At 49.8% G+C, this 20,069-nt stretch overlaps 8 protein-coding genes across 8 annotated transcripts; 5 read left to right on the plus strand and 3 right to left on the minus strand.

Annotated features, from left to right (window-relative positions):
* Positions 1 to 784: 784 nt before the first annotated feature.
* HER10_EVM0011616 (uncharacterized protein) lies at positions 785 to 2,133 on the plus strand (the record flags this gene model as incomplete). The annotated part of the gene is made up of 5 exons (XM_035481044.1): positions 785 to 937; positions 999 to 1,368; positions 1,421 to 1,538; positions 1,593 to 1,657; positions 1,718 to 2,133. 5 exons carry the CDS (start codon positions 785 to 787, stop codon positions 2,131 to 2,133), a joined length of 1,122 nt encoding a protein of 373 aa, XP_035334425.1.
* A 2,252-nt stretch (positions 2,134 to 4,385) lies between these two features.
* Positions 4,386 to 5,240, plus strand: HER10_EVM0005622 (uncharacterized protein; the record flags this gene model as incomplete). The annotated part of the gene is made up of 1 exon (XM_035475230.1): positions 4,386 to 5,240. One exon carries the CDS (start codon positions 4,386 to 4,388, stop codon positions 5,238 to 5,240), a length of 855 nt encoding a protein of 284 aa, XP_035333992.1.
* Positions 5,241 to 5,496: 256 nt separating this feature from the next.
* Positions 5,497 to 6,956, minus strand: HER10_EVM0007299 (carboxymethylenebutenolidase; the record flags this gene model as incomplete). The annotated part of the gene is made up of 4 exons (XM_035476858.1): positions 5,497 to 5,842; positions 5,914 to 6,083; positions 6,150 to 6,577; positions 6,632 to 6,956. 4 exons carry the CDS (start codon positions 6,954 to 6,956, stop codon positions 5,497 to 5,499), a joined length of 1,269 nt encoding a protein of 422 aa, XP_035334106.1.
* A 953-nt stretch (positions 6,957 to 7,909) lies between these two features.
* Positions 7,910 to 9,995, plus strand: HER10_EVM0000787 (uncharacterized protein; the record flags this gene model as incomplete). Its single annotated transcript, XM_035470555.1, has 5 exons — positions 7,910 to 8,008; positions 8,098 to 8,297; positions 8,354 to 8,766; positions 8,844 to 9,437; positions 9,488 to 9,995. Exons 1-5 carry the CDS (start codon positions 7,981 to 7,983, stop codon positions 9,993 to 9,995), a joined length of 1,743 nt encoding a protein of 580 aa, XP_035333675.1. The 5' UTR covers positions 7,910 to 7,980.
* A 4,185-nt stretch (positions 9,996 to 14,180) lies between these two features.
* Positions 14,181 to 14,634, plus strand: HER10_EVM0002776 (uncharacterized protein; the record flags this gene model as incomplete). The annotated part of the gene is made up of 2 exons (XM_035472471.1): positions 14,181 to 14,218; positions 14,274 to 14,634. 2 exons carry the CDS (start codon positions 14,181 to 14,183, stop codon positions 14,632 to 14,634), a joined length of 399 nt encoding a protein of 132 aa, XP_035333812.1.
* Positions 14,635 to 14,734: 100 nt separating this feature from the next.
* On the minus strand, positions 14,735 to 15,379 carry HER10_EVM0011959 (uncharacterized protein; the record flags this gene model as incomplete). The annotated part of the gene is made up of 1 exon (XM_035481366.1): positions 14,735 to 15,379. One exon carries the CDS (start codon positions 15,377 to 15,379, stop codon positions 14,735 to 14,737), a length of 645 nt encoding a protein of 214 aa, XP_035334456.1.
* Positions 15,380 to 16,297: 918 nt separating this feature from the next.
* On the minus strand, positions 16,298 to 17,442 carry HER10_EVM0003427 (NmrA-like family protein). The gene has a single exon (XM_035473102.1). The coding sequence runs from the start codon at positions 17,301 to 17,303 to the stop codon at positions 16,341 to 16,343; it is 963 nt and encodes a 320-aa protein (XP_035333849.1). The 5' UTR covers positions 17,304 to 17,442; the 3' UTR covers positions 16,298 to 16,340.
* A 913-nt stretch (positions 17,443 to 18,355) lies between these two features.
* On the plus strand, positions 18,356 to 19,744 carry HER10_EVM0003543 (uncharacterized protein). Its single transcript, XM_035473216.1, has 2 exons — positions 18,356 to 19,084; positions 19,196 to 19,744. Exons 1-2 carry the CDS (start codon positions 18,972 to 18,974, stop codon positions 19,476 to 19,478), a joined length of 396 nt encoding a protein of 131 aa, XP_035333856.1. The 5' UTR covers positions 18,356 to 18,971; the 3' UTR covers positions 19,479 to 19,744.
* The last annotated feature ends 325 nt before the right edge of the window (positions 19,745 to 20,069 follow it).

Raw genomic sequence — 20,069 nt, forward strand, 5'->3', positions numbered from 1 at the left:
ACCGCGAGACAGAAGGAATCGTGTTTGCAATCTCTCTGACAAGTCGCAGAGATTACCCAGCACACGGTCAAGCGGCAGAATTGTCAGCAAAGCACGCGCAGAAAACCCAGCCAAGATCAGTTTGACTTCGAGTCATTGCTCTTGCTTGGCTCATTCATCCCCCCACAACGCGGACACGGGCACAATGACATGATGCCACACTACGATTGTTCGATGATGGTAGTCCGGAGTCTGTCACTCCCAGCTAGATGGCTCCGCTTTCCTGACACAAACAGCGCTGTCGAGACTGGATGCAACGACGACTTCTTCTTCTATTCTTCTAGAAGGCCATCAATCTGCCCCGGGTTCACCATCTGAAACTAGGGAGAACCCTACAGCGCGCCAACACCTTTGCGTGATCATCGTCTCATCCTTACAAGTCGATCGTCGGCACCTGCATACTCGCAGGGAGCCCAGCCCTTTCCCCGTAGTGCCGGGTGCATTGGCTACATGTAGGTAATGAACTAGGCTGAGAGGGTGGAGAGGCGGTGATGCGATGTCATATCTCAGTTGTCATCCCCCACACTCCGAGTGGATGCGCGTTTTATGTCCTTTCCTTTCTCAGCTTCTTTCTTGTGCCTCTTTTAGTTTGTGATACCCGCCGCGAGTTGCGCGGCTGCTCTTTGATATTCTTTTTGGCTTTTCTCGACGTCATCAAACGCGCAACGGCTGGTCTGTGTCTTGAGCCTTCTTCGACATCCGAACATCGCTTGGGCGAAGGAAGTAACCCCTTTTGGCCGGTCAAATGGGGCGGCCGGAGGACTATGGCCAGACGATCAACGCGGTTATCTGGTCTCAGGTTGGAGCGTCGCTATTCTTTCTGTGCTTACGGTTATACTGCAAATTCAAGAAGCGCAGTGGGCTCTGGTGGGACGACCATGTTCTCGTAGCATCTTGGGTTCGTTCAGTCTATCCGTCATATGTTAGGGCCCTCTTACTGACGACAAATGTTGTGTCAGGTCACCTTGATGATCGCATCGGCATTAACAACGTGGAATGTGTCCCTCGGCTTCGGCAAACATGTGTACCAAATCAATCCAGTAAACTTCCCTCAGATCGGCTTGAACGGCAATGTCATCAGTACGATATCGATTACATCGGCGGTATGGAGCAAAACATCATTCGCGATGACATTACTTCGAATCGAGGAGAAGGGTTGGACAAGAAACTTGATATGGGGTGCGATTATATCGATGAACGTCCTTATGGGTCTCAACGCTATGGCTGCTTGGGTGCAATGTACCCCGATCGAAAAGTACTGGCTTCCCCAAACACCAGGAAAGTGCTGGAGTCCGAAGGTCGCAGCTTACTACGGGGTATTTGCTGCAGGTATGGCTTGTCAACAGTTGCTGAAACGAATCCTTTTGCTAACACCTGACAGGATATTCTGCTCTGATGGACATACTGCTCGCTATGCTCCCATGGAAGTTGATATGGGGACTTCAAATGAAGATGAAAGAGAAGATTGGTGTCGGTATTGCCATGAGTATGGGACTATTGTAGGTCTAGTCCTTTGGGGTGTGTTAAACTGCATCATCTAACCTGGCAACTAGCGCTGGCGGGACCTCGATTGTCAAGTGCACGACGATTCCTACTTTACTTTCTGGAGACTTTACCTGTAAGCAACAAGGCACCGAGAGGCGTCGATACAAAAGACTAGACTGACTTTCTTTTGAAGATGACGGTAGTGACCTCGTCATTTGGGGAACTGTGGAATCAGGTGTAACGATCATGGCGGCCTCCATACCTGTTCTCCGTGTCCTCATCCGCGACGTTGCAAGTACTGCTCGCAAGTACTACGGCAACTCAGCCACCCGTACCAATGGGTCTCGATTCGGCGGAGGCCTCACGCGTACCAATACAGTAACTGTAACAACTTCGACGACACGAAAGGGTTCTATTAGGAGGAAATGGGACAAGCTCGCCGATGATCGGAGCGATAAAAGCATACTTGGGGTCGAGTCGGAACCGGGATTTGGCAAGATCGTCAGGACGAACGAGATCGTTGTGCAGTATGATACGAGGAGCGATGTTGAAGGGCATAATGGGAGCTACGAGATGGACCAGATGGATCGTATGAACCGCATGGTATAATAAACTTATGATGAGCATAACACCACTATTACTAACCCATATTTGAGGTGACCGGATGGTGTACTTGATGCGTTTCAATCAAGGTTGCCTTACTGACTGGGGAAGCAAATCGACCCAGCGCCATCTGCGGCCGGCCTGACAGTCATCGGTTGTAGAAGGCCCAAATAACAGCGAAGCCTCATTAGGCTTTCAGCTGCTTCTATTCGAGCCACATACCCCCTTTATCCTCGCGAAGACTGTGTCCGTAGTTTAGAGGACCCTTTGATCCTTTGCTGTCCACCTGCATACATGTGCTTTCTTCGCTCGTACACAATACTTGTTATCCGAGCCCGTCACAGCTGAGCGTCCAGCTTCCAGCCACATGCAGCCTTGAATTCTCTTACATGTTCCTTAGTCCCTTAACGAAAGAACGTCATCTTCTAGCGTGCTGCAAAGATCTTCCACCCGAACCTGGGTCAGCTTGAGAATACTGACTGGATCGGGGTCAGCTTCAATCCATCTTCGAAGCAAACCCCGCATCATCGCTGATCCTACAACCTTCTTCAGGTACGGATCGGTCATCTTGGCTCGGCGTCTGGCCGCTTCCGGTACGTCCTTTGCGGAGATAGGCGCTGGAAGAAAACCCAGATCGTAGATCTCGCGAGCCACATCCTCTTGTTTGAGAATATCATGGTCCATGAAGTCAACTACTTTTGGGATGACTTGTTGGAGGATTTCCTTTGACTCGGGAACAATATAGTATAGAGCTAGTCGGTCCATAGGAGTAATGGTCGTAGGAAGACTGAAAGGTTGTCGAGCAATATATCCTCTAATGTCCGTGTAGCTGCGAGTAACCATGTTGGACCATTCGACATCCTGAATAGCAAACCATGCTGACTTATCCTTGCCAATGGTATTGGAAATCCAAGTGAGTATGTAGAAAAACTCAACATGTGTTAAATCCTCGGGATTTTCCCAGGAATCTACCAATGCGTTTGAGATCTTCTTCATGATCTTCGCATTGAGGCCATATGCTGATTTGTGCCTTGGGTGAGGATGGGTATATTTATGCTTGAACACCAGCGTTAGCTAAGTACTTCTTGACATGGATGTTTTGGAGAGCTCCATGCTAAAACCACGGATGCCTCAGCCTATCTTGCGGCGAGGAGAGATCAGGTAGTTCAGGTATGGAAGGGATCGCAGGGGTGTACTTGCCGTAATTTCATTCAAAGCTCTTTCGGCATTTTTCTCAGATAGAATTATCTTTTTGGTGATGATCTTCTTGACCAAGGTCCATATGGCAACCCAATATTGGTTCATTTCTCGCCCGTCCCAAAGACTTTGCAATTCTTTAAGCCTCGTTTCGATTGTTGCTGCATCTACCCGTAGGGTTTCGGCGGTATTGGCGCGAGAGAGAGACGGTTGGAATGCTTGTAGCGCTCCATCAATCGAGTCCCGGATTGCCTCGAGCTCTGGGCGTAGTATCTCTGAGTATTTGAGATAGGTTGGCATGCTATAGATGCATATGATCGCTTCAGCACTGGTATAAGAAGCACCACAGGTAAATCGCCGTATTGGTAGTAAAAGTCCCAAACATCTGCCACTGAAACTTGAAGGGTGTTTGAAGAGATTTTCGAGAAAACGACTTGAAGGCGTGAATATTGGGGAGATTCAGGATTTAATTCTTCGGGAGTGAGAGGGGGGGAGGGGGCAGATATCACCATGTGCCAGTGTAGGGGAGAAGCCATCGCGGCCGTTGTGGTTTCCTGAAGCCGATAGGTCCTCTTCAGGAAAGCGACGTTAGACCCTGATAACTACGACACCCTGATGGAGTGGCATTGCGCCAAAGATGGCATTAGATAAGTATGTAATATTGTCACTCCGGCAGAAAATTACACGATCCATGGTACCATCATATCTTAACGTGGATGGCATCAAGAAGAGGTTCACAAGCGCGGTCAAAAGGGTGTTCCTGGTTCCACAAATCCAAGCCAGGCTCAATTCGATTATTCAAACAAAAGGCTTAATGCTCTAAGCCGCAGAATTCGATGTAGCCTCAAATTCAAGGACTCAAGCAGGGAGCCAGGTTTCGGAGAAAGCTCAGTAGCTAAGATACATATATGTACCAAGTCTGCATACCTCGTACAGATTTCGGTCCGAGAAAGCCCATCAGACTCAGACACATCAGCTTCAAACACCCAAAGACCACACCAGGAAGATACAAGATGATGCTCGAAGCCTTTCCCCTCATCGATTTGTCCAGTGACGATACGATGCTAGTATCAGTATACTACGAGGCGGTGGCGAGACTGAACAAGCTTCTCGAAGTTGAATGCGACCAAGTGCACTCGCATTTCACCTGCACATTCAACGGCCGCGAGGACGAACAGACCTTGACAACTTGCTCTTTATGCCGCGAAAGAGTGGTGGAAATGTCCAGACTTTTTGTTGAACTCTGGCCTGGAGACTGGTATAGCGGACATGGGGCTTACATTCAGGACTCCCTCCTTGACACAATCGAGTCGGAAAAGGCCTCGACCGACGGCGTGGACATTGCTTCCATGATCAAATTTCGCTTGAAATATAGCGAATTGGCCGACAGTGTCATCAAAGACCTTCGTCTTCCAGTGCCCAGCAATAAGCCATGCGGGATATGGAGCAAAGTCGAGTGGGAAAAGGAGCGCCGCAGAAGGGACGACGAACCTGTTTTTGACAGATCTTGGGATCTCACCTGGAGAATCTTTATTGACGGTAATCTTATGCCGCAAGGAACTGTTAAACAGGGGCCCGAATTTATTCGCTTTGTACAATACCTGGTTGCAGCTGTGCGCCAGAGAGAGTTCACCTCAGAGTTATCACATGACGAATACGATGAACTTATCGAGAAAATCATCCAACTCGTCAAAGATGCTAGAGCTTCTAACCCAGAGCTTGCATGCCATTCCGCCGCAGTTCAACAGGCACGTGTTGAGAGAAAGGGACTTTGGAGGAATACTTGCTTGTTGAAGTTGCGCAAGAATTGCAAAATGGAATGCCGGGCTTGTGGTTTCGTGAAGCCTAAAGCACAAGCAGGAGAATCCAATACGTGCTTACAAGGGCTGTGGATGAAGGCTTGCCAGCCTTCGTAGGTGAGCTTGCAGCGTTCCTCTGTCTACAGTACCCGGCAATGGATCGAAAAGGTGGAATGGAGAGCCTATCACATCAATATTTAGATACCCCAAATAACAGATGAGCATGTATGCCTTAGTCTTGCGTCGTAGGCAGGTATTAAACATGGGGATTAAGGTACATCAAGTATGGTATTGCGCCCATAGAACTTCAACTAAAACCTCACATAATGGTAACACTTCATTGGATCAATCCTACAACAAGCATCATCCTCAACTAATTTGCAACTGTTGCCACACCGGTTTCGGCTACAGCCGGAACCACCTTCTCTGGATTCACTCCTTCGCTGTCTGCGGAGCGAGTTGTGAACTTGAACATCTCGTTTGACGGAACAGAATTTCGTGCTCTCAACTTCATGGCTGTCTCCACGCCTGCAACGGGAACCTTGTACTGGAGATTACCCCCTGGGAAAGGGAGATACTCTGGAAGGAGGCCCAATTGAGCCAATGCTGTACCCTGATCCCAAGTGATGTGCTCGTGATACAGGCGATCACCTCGGATGTTGACAACCGCAGCGAACGGGATTTCCGCGTACTTGTTGGTTGGCGGAACGCCTGGGAGGCTAATATAATCACTTTGTCAGTGCATGTCCTTAAACAAAGTACCGAGGAGATTGGTTGTGCTTATACTTACAGCCAGTCAAGCTCCTGGTCATGTGTAAACTTGAAAATGAATTCATCGACTACACGATCGATACCAATGGTCCGACTAATAAGCTCCAATTCCGTGTCTGCTGAGTTATTGAAGATGAAATTGTGACGATAAAAGTCAGTAAGCTTGTCGCGACCAACGCCACCGGTCAACTAAGTAAGTCAACGTTAGAAAGTGTGTTCTTTTGTTTCGTTTTGCACGATCGGCTTTTCCCTTACCGTTGGGATGTGATTGACATATGGTTCTTGCACCATTGTGCTCATTGTGTGCTCCACAGATCTATCAGCGAACTCATACCAAGTATGCTCGTCCCAGATAGCCTCCAAGTCGAAAATAGGACTTTTCATTTCGCCTTTCAGCAAAGTTAGATTGCGAGTGTATGAGAGCATATCCATGTTGTAATCAAAGTGCGGCTGGAACGGTGTCGCAAATTTGTAGGATTGGGCTGCTGGGTAAAAATATTCTGTTCGACCCTTTGACCGCAAGGGCTGCCCCTCGGATTTTCCAGCAAAGTGATAGACTGAGGGTAAAATGCTACTGGAGATCGAAGACCTCTCTGAGCTATCTGCGTACACCACGGTGCTCACGATCTGTGGGAATTCAGATAGGATCGGCGCAACTGTGTTCCACAATTCTGGCTCGTATGCTAATGCATCTCAGTCAGCGATGTCCAAAATCCGTAATGGAGACTGCAACTTACCAACAAGACCAACCACGTCTTTTGGGTCGCATTTATCACTGTTGCGGAACGTTTGGATGGCAAGATCGAGAGTCTCGCGTACACCGCTCTCGAATGCTGATGGCTGAATGGCAATGACCGTGTACCCCTCCTCAGCCCATTTCAGGGGCAGTGCGGGCACGCCTTCCTCAATTGCTAGCGCATTGTCGACCGAAGGGACAAGGAGAATGAGTCCCGGCCCAACCCCGCGGCGAGAAAGAGGTGACAGTGTTGAAATACCGCTTCCAATCGTCTGCAATTCGGAATGGGGAAGGGGAGCTGGGGGTTTGCTGATGTCTGCGTACATAGTGACGTCGCGGGATACTTTTCTTTATCGGCGTGATTCCAAGTTTGGAGCACTTTGGTTGGACTCGTTGACCCGACTGGGAAAGTTTGAGAACTTATAATATGAGATACTTTGCATCAAGATAGCAACTCATACTAAGTGCACCACACGGCACGGGATGAGCTCCGGCCGAGTCATTATAAACTAGTGCTCATATCATGACGGTATTCCGAGTTTCTAGCCTAACTGCTGGCATTCGATTGGTCTAGTGGAGGCGGAACTTCCGTACAGAAGTAGATCTCGGACTTACGGACTTACGGACTTACGTTTTGTTCAACGATAAGTGTGCGGCCCGAGCACCGCTCGCATTCATGAGGTCCCTCACTTTGCCCTACCAATTGGCCGCTGATTGGAATTGACAATCCGGGGAATTACTTTGATAAGCCTATCTCAACTCCAATGATGTTTACGTTGCTTATCTGCTTACTCAATGACGGGGCCTCACGGGTTTGAGAATCAGTGCAACCTTTCGTAGCATGATCGAAACATGCTGTTTTACAACCTGGTGGAATCGCTCCATGTCCATCTGATGTGAATTGGCGGCAATTGCACCTTGCATCGTCGGCCCGCAGCCTGCATTCAGTGCCGCCTCTTCGGTAGACCCGCAACTTTCGGCCGCCGTATACAAGGCACCGGATTACACAAACTCCACGCCATGCCCCGGCCGCCGGTACGCCCCGAAGACCGAAAACGGTCCACCAGGGCCTGCACGGCGTGCCGAGCGACCAAGAAGCGATGCGACGCAGCGCAGCCATGTCGACCATGCGTCAAACGCGGAGTAGGCTCGTCCTGCACCTATCCTCAGCATGTTAGGGCTCGTCGCGCACCGCCGAATCAATCTTCGGCTGCTTCAGGGACTCGGCAGCGTGATCAGGTGTCCCCCTTACTCTATCAGCATCAGGAATCATCTTTGCAAGATGAGGACGAGACCGCAGCCTCGTCAACGTCCGGCAAGACGGTTACGCCACCCGGTCCGCGCCCGGTGATGATGTACACCTGTAGTGGAGAAAAAGGTACGATTTCCATATCAACCGCCGCTTCAGCGACGATATCGAGGCGTTCTTAGGTGTTCCCCAATGAGCTAACATTTCGAGATCCAAAGTGTTCGTCGGAAATGCCTCAGCCATTGCGTTCTTACAGTACCTGCGAGGAAGCTTGCGTATCCTTGGTCCAGGTTTCACGATTAGCCAGGGATGTCACCGCATGTTCGAGGCACAAGTTCCTGTGCAGCAGACCGACGACTTCTCAGATGACATTGAAAACGCTGAGAGGAAAACCCTGGTTCAACGCTACCTTGACGCTGTGAGTCGAAGCTCTCATGACTTATTCAAGTGAGTGTGGAGTTGACGAAGCTGCAGTCTAGTGGACTCCTTGACTTGTTCGATGAAGCAGATATCGAAGAACTTATCATTCTGACCCAGAAATCGCATACGGGGTCTCTAAGGTCCAGCTCCGCTATCGATTCAGGGAGGCTTCTGTGCCTCTACATGATGATTGCGATTGGCGCCCAATGTCGTGGCCAGATAGGAGATGCACCCAAAGCCTTTCGTTACTTCTCAGAAGCACGCAAGCTGTCGTTCGAAGGAATGCTGAGCGATCCAACACTGAACACCGCTCGCGGCTTTGTGTTAATGGCCTTCTATATGTTTGGCGCTTGTCGTCGCAACTCTGCGTTCATGTACCTTGGGGTTGCCACAAAGGCGGCGTCGGTTATGGGCTTGCACATGGCAGAGCAGTTTCAGTCTCTTTCGGAGAGCGAACGAAGTCTAAGGTACGATGTTGTCCCCTTCATTTCTCTTAACTTCGCTTGCATACCTGGAGAGAATTAGAAGCTGATGTACCATCAAGGTCTCGGGTCGACAAGAGCATACGACTTTTTGACGTTGTGTGTAGCTCAATCCTCGGAAGACCAACAAGTGTAGCACCTTGCCGACTGCGACAAAGCGTAAAGCTTCATGAAAACCGACATCGAAATCTATCTGCAGACGCTGCATGCACATTTGCCACAATTTTGAACAGAATCGTCGACACTCTAACCGAAGAATCTGAGTTGGGCATGATCAGAGCACAACAATTCCTCGATGAGATTAGACGTTGGAGTAAGGACCTGCCAACGGCTTTGCGCCAACGCCCAAAGAGAGGAACCGCTCACTCTCAACATTCTCAAAATCGAGAGATAGCTATCGGAAATATCCACGTCGCCTGTACCTACTACTTTGGCATTATCCTTACAACTCGCGAGTTCTTAATCCACCATATCATGCCGCGAATCACCAAAGACACGCCACTCATGGACGACCACGATGATGAAGGAAGGGGGGAAGATGAGAAGAGCGTTGCTGAACTATCTGATGCCTGTGTGGATGCTGCTGTGTTCATGGCAGAGATGTGTGCTGACGCTCTGGACTCGCGCACAATCATGGGCAACATGTGCATACTGAAGTAAGCCCTTTGATCTTTTCAAATATGCGTGTTACTAATGGTTAATTCAGGGCTTGGTTGTTTGCCGCCGGTCTTGTCCTTGGCTTCTCACTGCTCGCCCCTGACGTGCCCCAAAACCGTGGAAAGGCTTTCCATAATGCGCTACGTGTTCTGGACTTTCTGGGTCACTTGAGTCCGCAAGCAGCACAATATCACCGCCTTCTCACAAGTTTTTCACAAGCCATCGACTCCTTCAAGACCAATTCGCCGATCGAGCAACACCATGCAGGTGCCCCATACGTTGAAAGACTTTTATCATTCAATTTAGCGGAGAGTCCTGAGACTCATAGAAATGGAGAGACGTCGCAGCTACGCGAAAGCATCGAGCATGGCAGAAGTCCAGAACGTTCTGGGAGAGCAGGTGATGCGATTGTAGACTTGGGTGATCAGCCAGACCTGTTGTCTTTTGACCCAACCGCATCTGGCGGGGAGGACTTGATGCTAAGTCTTCTTTGGGATGATGGCGATGTTGCCTTTGGAGAGTCAAGTGCTTTCGATATGTCAATGGGATACGGCTAAGCGCGGGCCATTGGGTGGGTGAATGCTACATGTACCAAAGTTTGCGAGTTGGCTGAAAACGAAGCTACCCTGGTCTTCGCCTTGGGGACATTGAACAATTCTGGACCACCGAACAAGGCAAATATGGGAAGACGCAACAGAGCTCTGAGTGCTGAAATCTATATAATGAAATAGAGCTCCCGTTGGTTGGGCACTACATGCACGTGCATGCATCCATGCATGTGTGAAAGCTCTGATGTCAAGCAACAAGGCATAGATACTCAGCCGGCGACTTTTTGACCAGGCCAAATTTACAAGCGTGGAAACCCTTGCACCTTCAAGAGTGGCGACGAGACTTGCCCTCGCAATCGCGTTGAGATCGACGAGCCTCGTAGAATCTGACAGTGTCCATAGCCGCCAACATTTGAATCCGAACCAATGGTTAGAGTTCTGTCCTTGTTACAAGAGATGGTTTCGGACGGCTGAGTTAAAGTGATATTCTTGGGGAAGTTGATGGGTTCTTACATCGGATGACAGGGGATCTCCATGCCAAGCGAGGTTTTGGAAGAGAAAAACTGCCCGTCTTTACCGGCGGACTTCTCCGGATCCCCATCGAAGTCACAGTAATGCTGAGTTGAAGTCTGAAAGTTGCCATTGAATGAACACAGTCGATGCACCGTGACAATAATTCGGACCAAAACATCATGCCCATGCGGACACTGTCAAAGGGTTTTGAGACACGATTTGGTATGTACCTCTGAGTTGTTCTTGCATCTTGTGACGTTGAGAGAATATATGTGAGCCTGCCCTCCTCCTACAAGAGTTGCGAGTAAAATCCCTAGCTCCGAGCAGCGGCGACATTGTGTATGGGAAGATGAGTAGTCACGAAGCATGTGTGGCTCAATTAACAGACTGTCAGATGTACCACTGTGTACAAATTATGGAAGTATTTGCCAAGCGGTTGGCGACCGCGAGTATCAAACGAGCTCAAACCTGAGGATTCTTCATTACCTGACTCATTGGCATTTGGTAGTGGCCTTCCGATCTCGTACAATGGACTGTCCCAGGTATAAAGGCAGTCTAACCTCCTCGAACTGGGGTACTCACAACATCTCGTCTTTCCATCGCATCATTAAAGCCAAACACCACAACTATATATCCCTTTCGCACTCTTTAGCGAGAACGTTGACCGTTTCAATCTACCAAAATGCGTTTCCAGATCGTGTTCGCTATTCTCGCTACCTACGTTGCATCCGCTGTTGCGGGTGCTTGCGAGGACTGCCAGCGAACATGTCCTAGGCCTAGCGAGGCCGAATGCAGTAAGCCATCTGCGACTCTATTCTTCGGGAACAAACAAAAGACTGACGAATCGCTCGTTCTCTAGACACTCTTTGCGCTCCCATCTGCAACGCAAAATAAAGTTAGCAGGCTTGGTGCTTTTGTTTACTTTACCTAGCCTGACGGACCACGTCTATGTAAGGTAGCAGGCAGCGGTCAGACTTTATGCGGGACCATCGCTTGGGAGCCTTTCCCAGGAATACTTCGCTATGGAAGAGTCACCTTTAAATATGACGATGATTTAGCTAGAGCTGAACAATGGCGAAATGATTTTCCGTCGCAAGTAAACTGGATTAGGCGAGTTAACAACTTCAATGGAGCGATTGTAATTTTACATCTACTCCGAGCTCTCAAAATGTATAGCCTATAGGAAAGATTCGCTTCTGCGATATAGTCATACTCTTCGTGATATTAGACCTTTGTCTCGTCCCTATTGTCAGCAAGAGTGCGGTACGTGAATTTGCGTTGCTCTGTACGTGTTTGATACACATCAGCCCCCAGCCGCTTATTTACTACTCTCGCATGGGCTGGAATTCCGCATACAAGGAGGGGCTATCATAGATGTATAGTTGAGACTATCCGAAGTATCCGCCAAAGAGATGCAACTATAGGTACCTATAGGAGTCATCTAGTGAATAGTTATGACCATTATTGTATACAACTTAGTCCGATTCTAAAATACACCTCGAGCTCAAAGCCGTGAAAACTCGACCTTTCAAACGTACGAGAGATACTAAGCTGATATATGTTTATCGTGAGCTTCATACTTTGTTTTGGAAAAAACGCTTCACAAATCCAGGTCTCTCTCACCTCTCAGTTAGGAAGAGCGGGATTTCGATTCATGTCGCTATCACTGGCTCAATCAAAGCGAACATGTAAAGAAAACTCTCTCGTATCGTCATTGTAGCCAATGTATCACGTGCTGTCACTTACTAGTAGGTGAGATGAGGGTAGAGTGGTAGAGTTTGTGCCAGAACTTTAGCAAACAGATCAGCCGACTTTGGGGTCAACGCGCATGACAAGAAGCGAGAACTCCCTTCATGGCCCGTCTTGCTTCTTTCGCCGTTGTAGCCGTGGTATGGGCTAGTCGTCTGCCGGCGCAGAGTGCAATGTTCAGCCCTTTTCACGACTGAAGACTTCAACGGATTGGTTGGACCCTGCAACTCAATGGAGTGGTAATTACTAATGGGAAGGTATATGCCAGACCATTTGCAAGGCTTTGAGGTGTTACTCCAACTACAGGGATTGGAAACAGCTTGCGAGCGTCAAGTTAAGTCTACGCTGAGATGAACGCCTTGAATACAGCTTCTCGACTTAAGTTAAGGTACTACAAGTGACGCTCATTTTGGGAGTGTACGCAAGTGCAATAAAATGCGTAGTTCCCATGCTGGAAAGTGCCAGATGTCCATATTCTGAACAAGCAAGCACTGGCATTATCAGGTAGTACAAGTCGTGGTCTTTAACATCACCAAAGAAAAGGGCTTAGGTAGAATATGATCTTAGACGGCCAGTGACCAATCAGATCGCTCTTTGGGCATATGGTATGTGCCTTTCGCAGATGCCCTCGAGACTAGAAATGCTTACAACATAGAGCTAATCCACACCCCCATATTTGTGTTTTTCATTTCACTCATACTCCGACTTGTATGAGAATGATGACAACTCCAGAATGATATATCTAGTAATCATCATCCCGTGAAAGTCCTTCAGAGTTTCTGAACGAGGCGTTCTTACTTTTTCACTAATCCGTTGAGAACTCAGAAGATGCTTATGTTGTAATCACTTAGTCTTAAAGACCTTATCAGTAATCCTAGAAACCTTGGTGCTTCGAGGAGTAATTGATCGGTCAAAGTTAGCTAGGTGTTTCATGATGGGCTTTGACTACTTCTCGCAAAAAGTTGATGTGCGGCTATGATTCAACTGATTGCAGAACCTCCATCTAGCTTTTGTTCTGATAGCTATTACTGGTCTTGGAAGGACCACTTGGATTGCCTCGACGTGAGATGAGTCTAATGCATCCCGAGAATGAGAGCTCCTTTAACTGACATTCATCGCTCAAAACCAAGTATGCGGTTTGTTGGTCTCGATGATGAAACCCCATGATCCCCTTGACGCGTCTTCTCGGCCGATGAACAACATGCATCGAGCCGAAGAGGAGGTGCCCGTCGGCTCATCGTCCTCGCTAACGGGTGGTTTTTCTCGTGAGGGCTGAAGTAATTTCTTCTGCTCCTGTTTAAGAATTCGTCAGCGGGCAAGTTGCGACGGGCGAACGCGTTGCGCGCAGCCGTGGTGGCCCCCTTATTATGAAACACGCGCAAGGATCTGGAACACCAATGGCTCCGTCTGACATTGACGAACACACGTCATCTGAACGTGGACGACCGTTTGGGAAAAAGTTATGCTCTCCTAACTCCCCCTTCCCTTCTTCTAGAATTAGCTGCAGGCCTGCAAGTCCCCCTCATCAACCCTTACCTGCGGGCTGCGGCTGGCAGGTTGATGAGGCGCGGCCAAAAAGATGAGACGACAAGCACACAGATAGATCCCCCATCGGCATTTCCGTCAGGCGCTACTGCCACAAGGAGGCCAACATCAGACGCTTGACAGCTGGAAAATTCGTGGAAGGCCGCGAGTCACGGGTAGCCCGCCCACATTACGCTTTGTGGTTGCTACAGTGGTTCGTTGCATGTTGAGGTTGCCATGAGTTGTCGTTCGCGTGCGCCAAGGTGGCCTCGGGAGTTTGATCTTCGTACATAAAGGCTTATCACCACCAGTGCCAACGTACTTATGATACACAGAGTTTTTTTTTTGACAGCAGCCAAACAATCAAGTCACTCTAGTACTACACTCCACTCAAACGACTTTGACAAGATGAAGAACATCATTTCCTACATCATGATGGCGATCATGTAAGATCTCCCACCAAACCCTCGAGCCCCGTTGATCCCTAACTAACATCAATAGGTTCGTCATGGTACAAGCACAGCAGGGCGATATTCAATGCCGATGCAGGACACATATCACCAACTCCGTGGTACAAACAGGCGGCCAAAAGCTATGCGGTCAAAAGGGCGGCATCCTCAGCAGCAACAGCCAGCTTTGCACCAACCTTTCCCAAAACTTCACCGACACGGACTGCCAGGCGTTCGGCGACTCATTCTTTGCGACATGCGGTACGGCTCGTTCGCCAATCAAGAGAGGCATCTACAAGCGCGAAGTCACTCCGATGCAGACGAGGCCCAAGAGAGGCTGGCAGTGGGGACGGGAGCCGGTTCACCTGCTCGTGTCCCGGCGTCCGATCCCCGAAAGATTCTCCAAGAACTGAGATAAGCATTGGGGGCATCAACACATTTACTTTCAACAAGCATTTACGGGTCAATAAGCATTAGCGTCTCAATTATTACATGATTTGCATCTTCAAAGTACTAAAGCTCGTCCTTGATCTTGTCAAGTTCTTCCCGGAGCCTCTTCTCAAAAGTCCGTGCATCCCAATCGGCATCTTTTAGAATGTTGATTTCCTCGCCATGCATGTCGATAAGCTCAGACATCTGCATGTTGTTAAGATCCAGGTTCTGGTAGGCTGATTTCCAGGACGGCCCCGGCTGGCGGCCCCAGGTCACGCCCCAGGCGATGATCTCCTCTGTTAACTCCACGATGATAGCGTCCATGCCCTTCCAGCCACCTCTAGGGAGATTGATATTTCTCTTTTGGCAAAACTCGGTGAACTTCTGATTCGCTCTTTGGGAGATGCAAAGGGTGCCCCAGTCGTGTCCCGCAACGATAGTTCCGCCGTCCTCGACACTCTTACGATCGGCATAGAAAAAGAAGTAGGACTGAGATTCCAACGTGGTTTCTAATTCAAGCTTCTTGTTCATAGGCAAGAGATCATTTTCGACTGTACCATCTACATCCGAGGTCCAGTGCACGAGTTTTGGCCGGAGGTAGTCGTCTTCTTCGGCAACGCCTTCTTCCAGAGCCGAGATTGCAGATGTAAAAGCTTCCTCTTCTTCCTTTGTGAGCTTTGTGAGCATATAGACTGGGACGAAGTCGTATTCGATCGTGTCAGCCATATTTGCGGCAGCACTGTTTTCCTCTGCCGTTGTTTCAGAGGTGACTGGCGGAGCTTTTGTGAGGGGCGACTCTTGCTGAGCCCTTGCGAGTAAGATGCCGGATGAGACTAGAAAGGAAAAGGCCAGTAGCCTCATATCGACTATGATGTACCGTCACAAGGTCTAGAAAGGCGATGACCTCTAAAGATATTAAAAACGAGTGGTATAAGGTCTCCGTGACCTTAAATACTTTATATGAGCCTACTTTGTATCCTTGGAGGATGGCGGAATGAACTTGATGGCTGCCTAGACAAGGTAGTGATCCTTCGTTGGACTTGCGCCCCAACCGGGGTGGGTGATGCACCACCTCTACTGCTGGCCGGCGTTTCTTATTATCCTAAATGAGAGTGAATAAGAACTTTGGATCTAGCTTCAGAGTCTCGTACCCAATTGCAATCCGCATAAGATAGACGCAAACAACACAAATGGGTAGAATGTCTGCAATTGGCGAGCCTCAGAGATCAAGGATCAATATGATACGTCAATCCACTGAGAAGATCTTTTGTTCACAAAACTCATCCTCTGATAAAAAATTGAAATCCCTGAACACACTTACTAAACCAGCCTGATAATGACTTCGGGTAAACGACCACATCAAGCAAGCGAAGTTGGCTTGTCTTCTCTGACATCCCTGAAACTTTTCCATTAACCAGTGCTCTTTCGTATAATGCACGTGGTCTAGAATCCGACGTCCTATCGATGGCGAATACAGATACCTTTACAAGCTGTCGCGATACCTCTACAGGCTTCTATTAGGCGACTCAAGGCGACATTACAGTTGGACAACGAAGGTACTTGACAGCGGTCTAGAAGCAAACTGGTTGCATAACGTCGTTCGAAATGCGTCTCAAGTACCTAAATTACATTAATTATTGACTTCCTCATCCATCATATCATAACGCTGCATTTCTTTCTCGAGATATCAAAGGCCGCTTATCTCACTCTTCCATCCACTACTCTCCTTAAGCCAAGCCTCAAAAGTCTGCAAACGTGGCTCCTCCTTCCGCAGAACTTGAATATCCGCCCCATAGCCCTCAGTTCTAAAGAACTCAAACATTTTGCCTACATCCGCGATAGCCCAGAGCATGCCCTGACCAAAGATGGTGTACGTCTGCGGCATATCGCTGCCGACTACTCTCTTGAACGTCTCTCTCGCCTGGGCGTAAGTGACGCTGTCGCCCGCAAGCGACACAGCTCTCCTATCCCACTTCTCGGGGTTACCAATAGCCTTGGCCGCAAAGAGGCCGATATCTCGCACCGAGACGAGCTGCAAGCTCCGATCGGCGGGTAGCGTGGACCACATGGCCGCAAACACCTTGCCAAACATGCCCGGGTTGGTGTTATCCAAGAACGCCGTCGGGCGCAGAATAGTCCAGCGAAGCTTTCTGCCATTCTTCTCAAGCGCGTCTGCACGATCACGGAGATGCACTTCTATGGCGTGCTTTTGCAAGAAGTGCGGTACATCGGTCGGGTTCACCCATGACTTATCCTCGCCCCCACGGTCAACGGACGTCAGCACGATCTGCGAGGCTGCTCCCTTGTCGATGGCGGCATCAACCCAGGCCTTTCCGATGGCGTCCTCATTACCGATGGTGGTCACGATGAAGACTGTGTCGACGCGTGGGTGGGCTTCGAAGACTGGCGCTGGGGAGTCCTTGAGGTCTCCCTGGACGGGCGTGACAGTGACGCCCTTGGCCTTTGCTGGCTCGATGAGGGACTTGATCTTTGCGGACTCGGGGCTTCGTGTAAGGGCGAGGATCTCGAGGGTTGGTGAGCTAGATGGGAGGTCGAGGAGAGCGTCGACGACGGCAGCGCCTTGCTTGCCTGTTGCGCCTAGGACGAGGACCTTTTTGGTGGAGACCATGGTCGTGTTGGGGATGGTCATATAGAGGGAGGTCTAGTGGATAATGCGGTCGAAGGATATGGGCTCGTATCTCGCGGTTGTACAGTTTCGAGGTAATGTTGATGGAGGTGGGAAAAGGTTACGTTTGGTGTGCGCGATGAAAGAAGAGCTTGGGGCCCTGAGTGTAGGGATGAGCTTCCTGGCTTGTGATGTTTGAGGCTGGAATGGCGTCATGACCTTTAGCTGCGGCCGCTCGAGCATTTCCCCAACATCAGGTCCGAGCTACATGGGTTGTGGTGATGTTCGAATCCATGCTAATAAGGCTCACTTACGAGTAGCGTTCCATGAGCGAGTCGAGACTAGGTAGACTAAACCATATGCCATGACGCTGAACGTCTACAAGAAATGGAAGTTCCACATTTACTGAACCCGTCTAAGAATTCATCGCCAGACGTTGTTGTCTTCAACGGCATCATAGTGCAGCTGCATCATGGGGATGGTTCGAGCTGAGCCAACATACGTAAATGCGGTTGGTATTCGCGGGGCAATTTTTCGCTTTGAGACTCCCTGAGATCAGCAAACTTTCTCCCTCTGAAGCCCAAGCACGCCGCTTGTCTAGCGTGCGTTAAGGCAGCATATGAATCAAAACTTGCAGCTCTCGTAATGGTTTCTTGCAGTACACTGAAATGAAGTATCTCGCTGAAATACACAATGTCGTGGTGTGAAGCTTTCACTACGAAGCAAAGGTTCTATTACCGGACCAAATTCCGAACCAGGGTTCGCTCGGCCCGTAGTATTTCTACCGGCCAGAGTAAGACCGGAGACGGGGCTCATGATGGGGTTCCCTCGGAGCGCAGCCCATCATACTGACCGTACTTATCTAGCTTGTTGAATCAATCACTTCTCGCCAAGAGGTGATCAACCCTGAAGTTTTACTCATGAAGCAACCTGAAAGCGAGTATTGAGGGATAAAGACAGACGTTGAGGTCCTCTTCGTGGGGGAGGACGGATCCCTCGCGGGCGGCCTTCTACTTAGTGAGTCCCTAGAGACTTCAAGATACGGCTACGATATGCACTGACGTCCAATGTTCCAATCCCTTACTACAAATTGCGCACTCACAACGGCTTTTACTACAGTTTCTTCAGACCGGGCCCAAGCATCTCCTCGCGTGCCGCATCTGAGGTCGCCACGAGCCTCGAGGGCGGCACGCCCGGAACCCATCGGAGATCCCCAACACTATTCATCCTAAGTCCGGCCACAGGTAAGGAAAACAGAGAACGAACATGGGTAGGTAGGATTGATATCACTCAACTAGGCCTGAATCAGAGGTGACTATAGCCAAGTGAGCGGGCCGCATTGAGTTCCTTTGTCCAGGCGGGCTTCCTCGCGTGTTAAAGTCGGAGCACGAGGAGTGCGGCGCTCTCGCAGGTGTCGACGTGATACGGCAACGAGACAAGACGCGACTCTGCACATTTCAGACGTTCTGATGAACGGATGACGCTGTCTGGCGGACGAGTGAGGAGTTAAAGGAGCCTCGCAAGCCGCGAATGCGCACTACTGTATCTACTTACTTTATTAGCATGCCGAGCTTGGTCTTAACAACTGATGAGGCCCACGACAGCTCAACTGAAGCATTTCACGTACACAATTGATCGAAGGGATTCCGCGACAAGTCAGAGTTGCCGAGACATTGATATCGGCCCGCAAACATGTTCGGCCGCGTCCTCCTTACCCTCGACGGCATCATGCTGCTGTTTGGCGCATACATGGCTGATTGGAACGAGACGCACATCCACAATCCGCGGTGGCCGCCGCATGCCAAGTGAGTAATCTCACCTTTCTATGCCGACAGGTCGCACGACAGAAAAAGTCGATGCCGTCAGCCCACATGTCTGCGTTCCGTCATCTGCGAAAGCTGACCACAACCACTCAGATTCCACAATGCGCAGACAATGACGCTCTCTTTAATCCTGGGCATGGCAACCCTCTTCTTCACGTGGCGAAACAACACGTCTGCCGAAATGGCGAAGGAGTCGTTCCGCATCGCGGGCTTCTTGGGGTCCATTTACTGGGTGGCCGGATGGGCTTCGTTGTTGTACCCCGGCACCAGCGGGCTGGACCCGGAGCACGGCGGACCGGGGTTCCCGCAGAAGTATCCCTTCACCACGGCGATTGGGCTCGCCGTGACGGGCATGTATCTCGAGGGAGGCTTCTAAATTTGGGTTGCGTGATTGCCCGGCAATGACAATCGTACGGGTACACGCAATGTGGAGTACACGACAGGTGAAGATTCAGTTCAGTCGACCACCACGTGGCGACGGAAGGTGGAGGCATGGAGAGCATTGCGAAAAGTGCTTAATTGGGTTCAAGCATTTGGTGATCATCTATTTGAGTTGAAGGCAGGCCTGGATAAGGGCGACGTGGACATCCAGGCTGAGTTAAGATGCTACTTAAGATTGTTAAGTGCCTAGGTTACGAATGCATTCATACTCAAAGACGCTGAGCCTCTCTGTTTATCCTACCATATCCCTCGGCTCATCCCCATCTGCCAGGTAAGTGGGACTCGCGAATCGCAATCAACCACCACGGCGGCGAGGACGGCCGCCCATTTTTCAAATTTAGAGCCGCGGGAAGTGGGCGGACCACGGCACGGCGCATGACCGAGCGGGCGGCGGAGGAAGAAGAAGGGAGAGAACATGGGAAGTCCCCCGGCGGTGCAACGCGGCGCGTCCGAATTAGCTCAGCTCGGAGGGAGGCCAAGCGAGAACGGAGGGGCTTCTGACCTTTCTCGAGGATTACGTGGAAGC

Source organism: Colletotrichum scovillei (assembly GCF_011075155.1).
Source record: "Colletotrichum scovillei strain TJNH1 chromosome Unknown Contig00005, whole genome shotgun sequence".
Taxonomy (NCBI): Eukaryota; Fungi; Ascomycota; class Sordariomycetes; order Glomerellales; family Glomerellaceae; genus Colletotrichum; species Colletotrichum scovillei.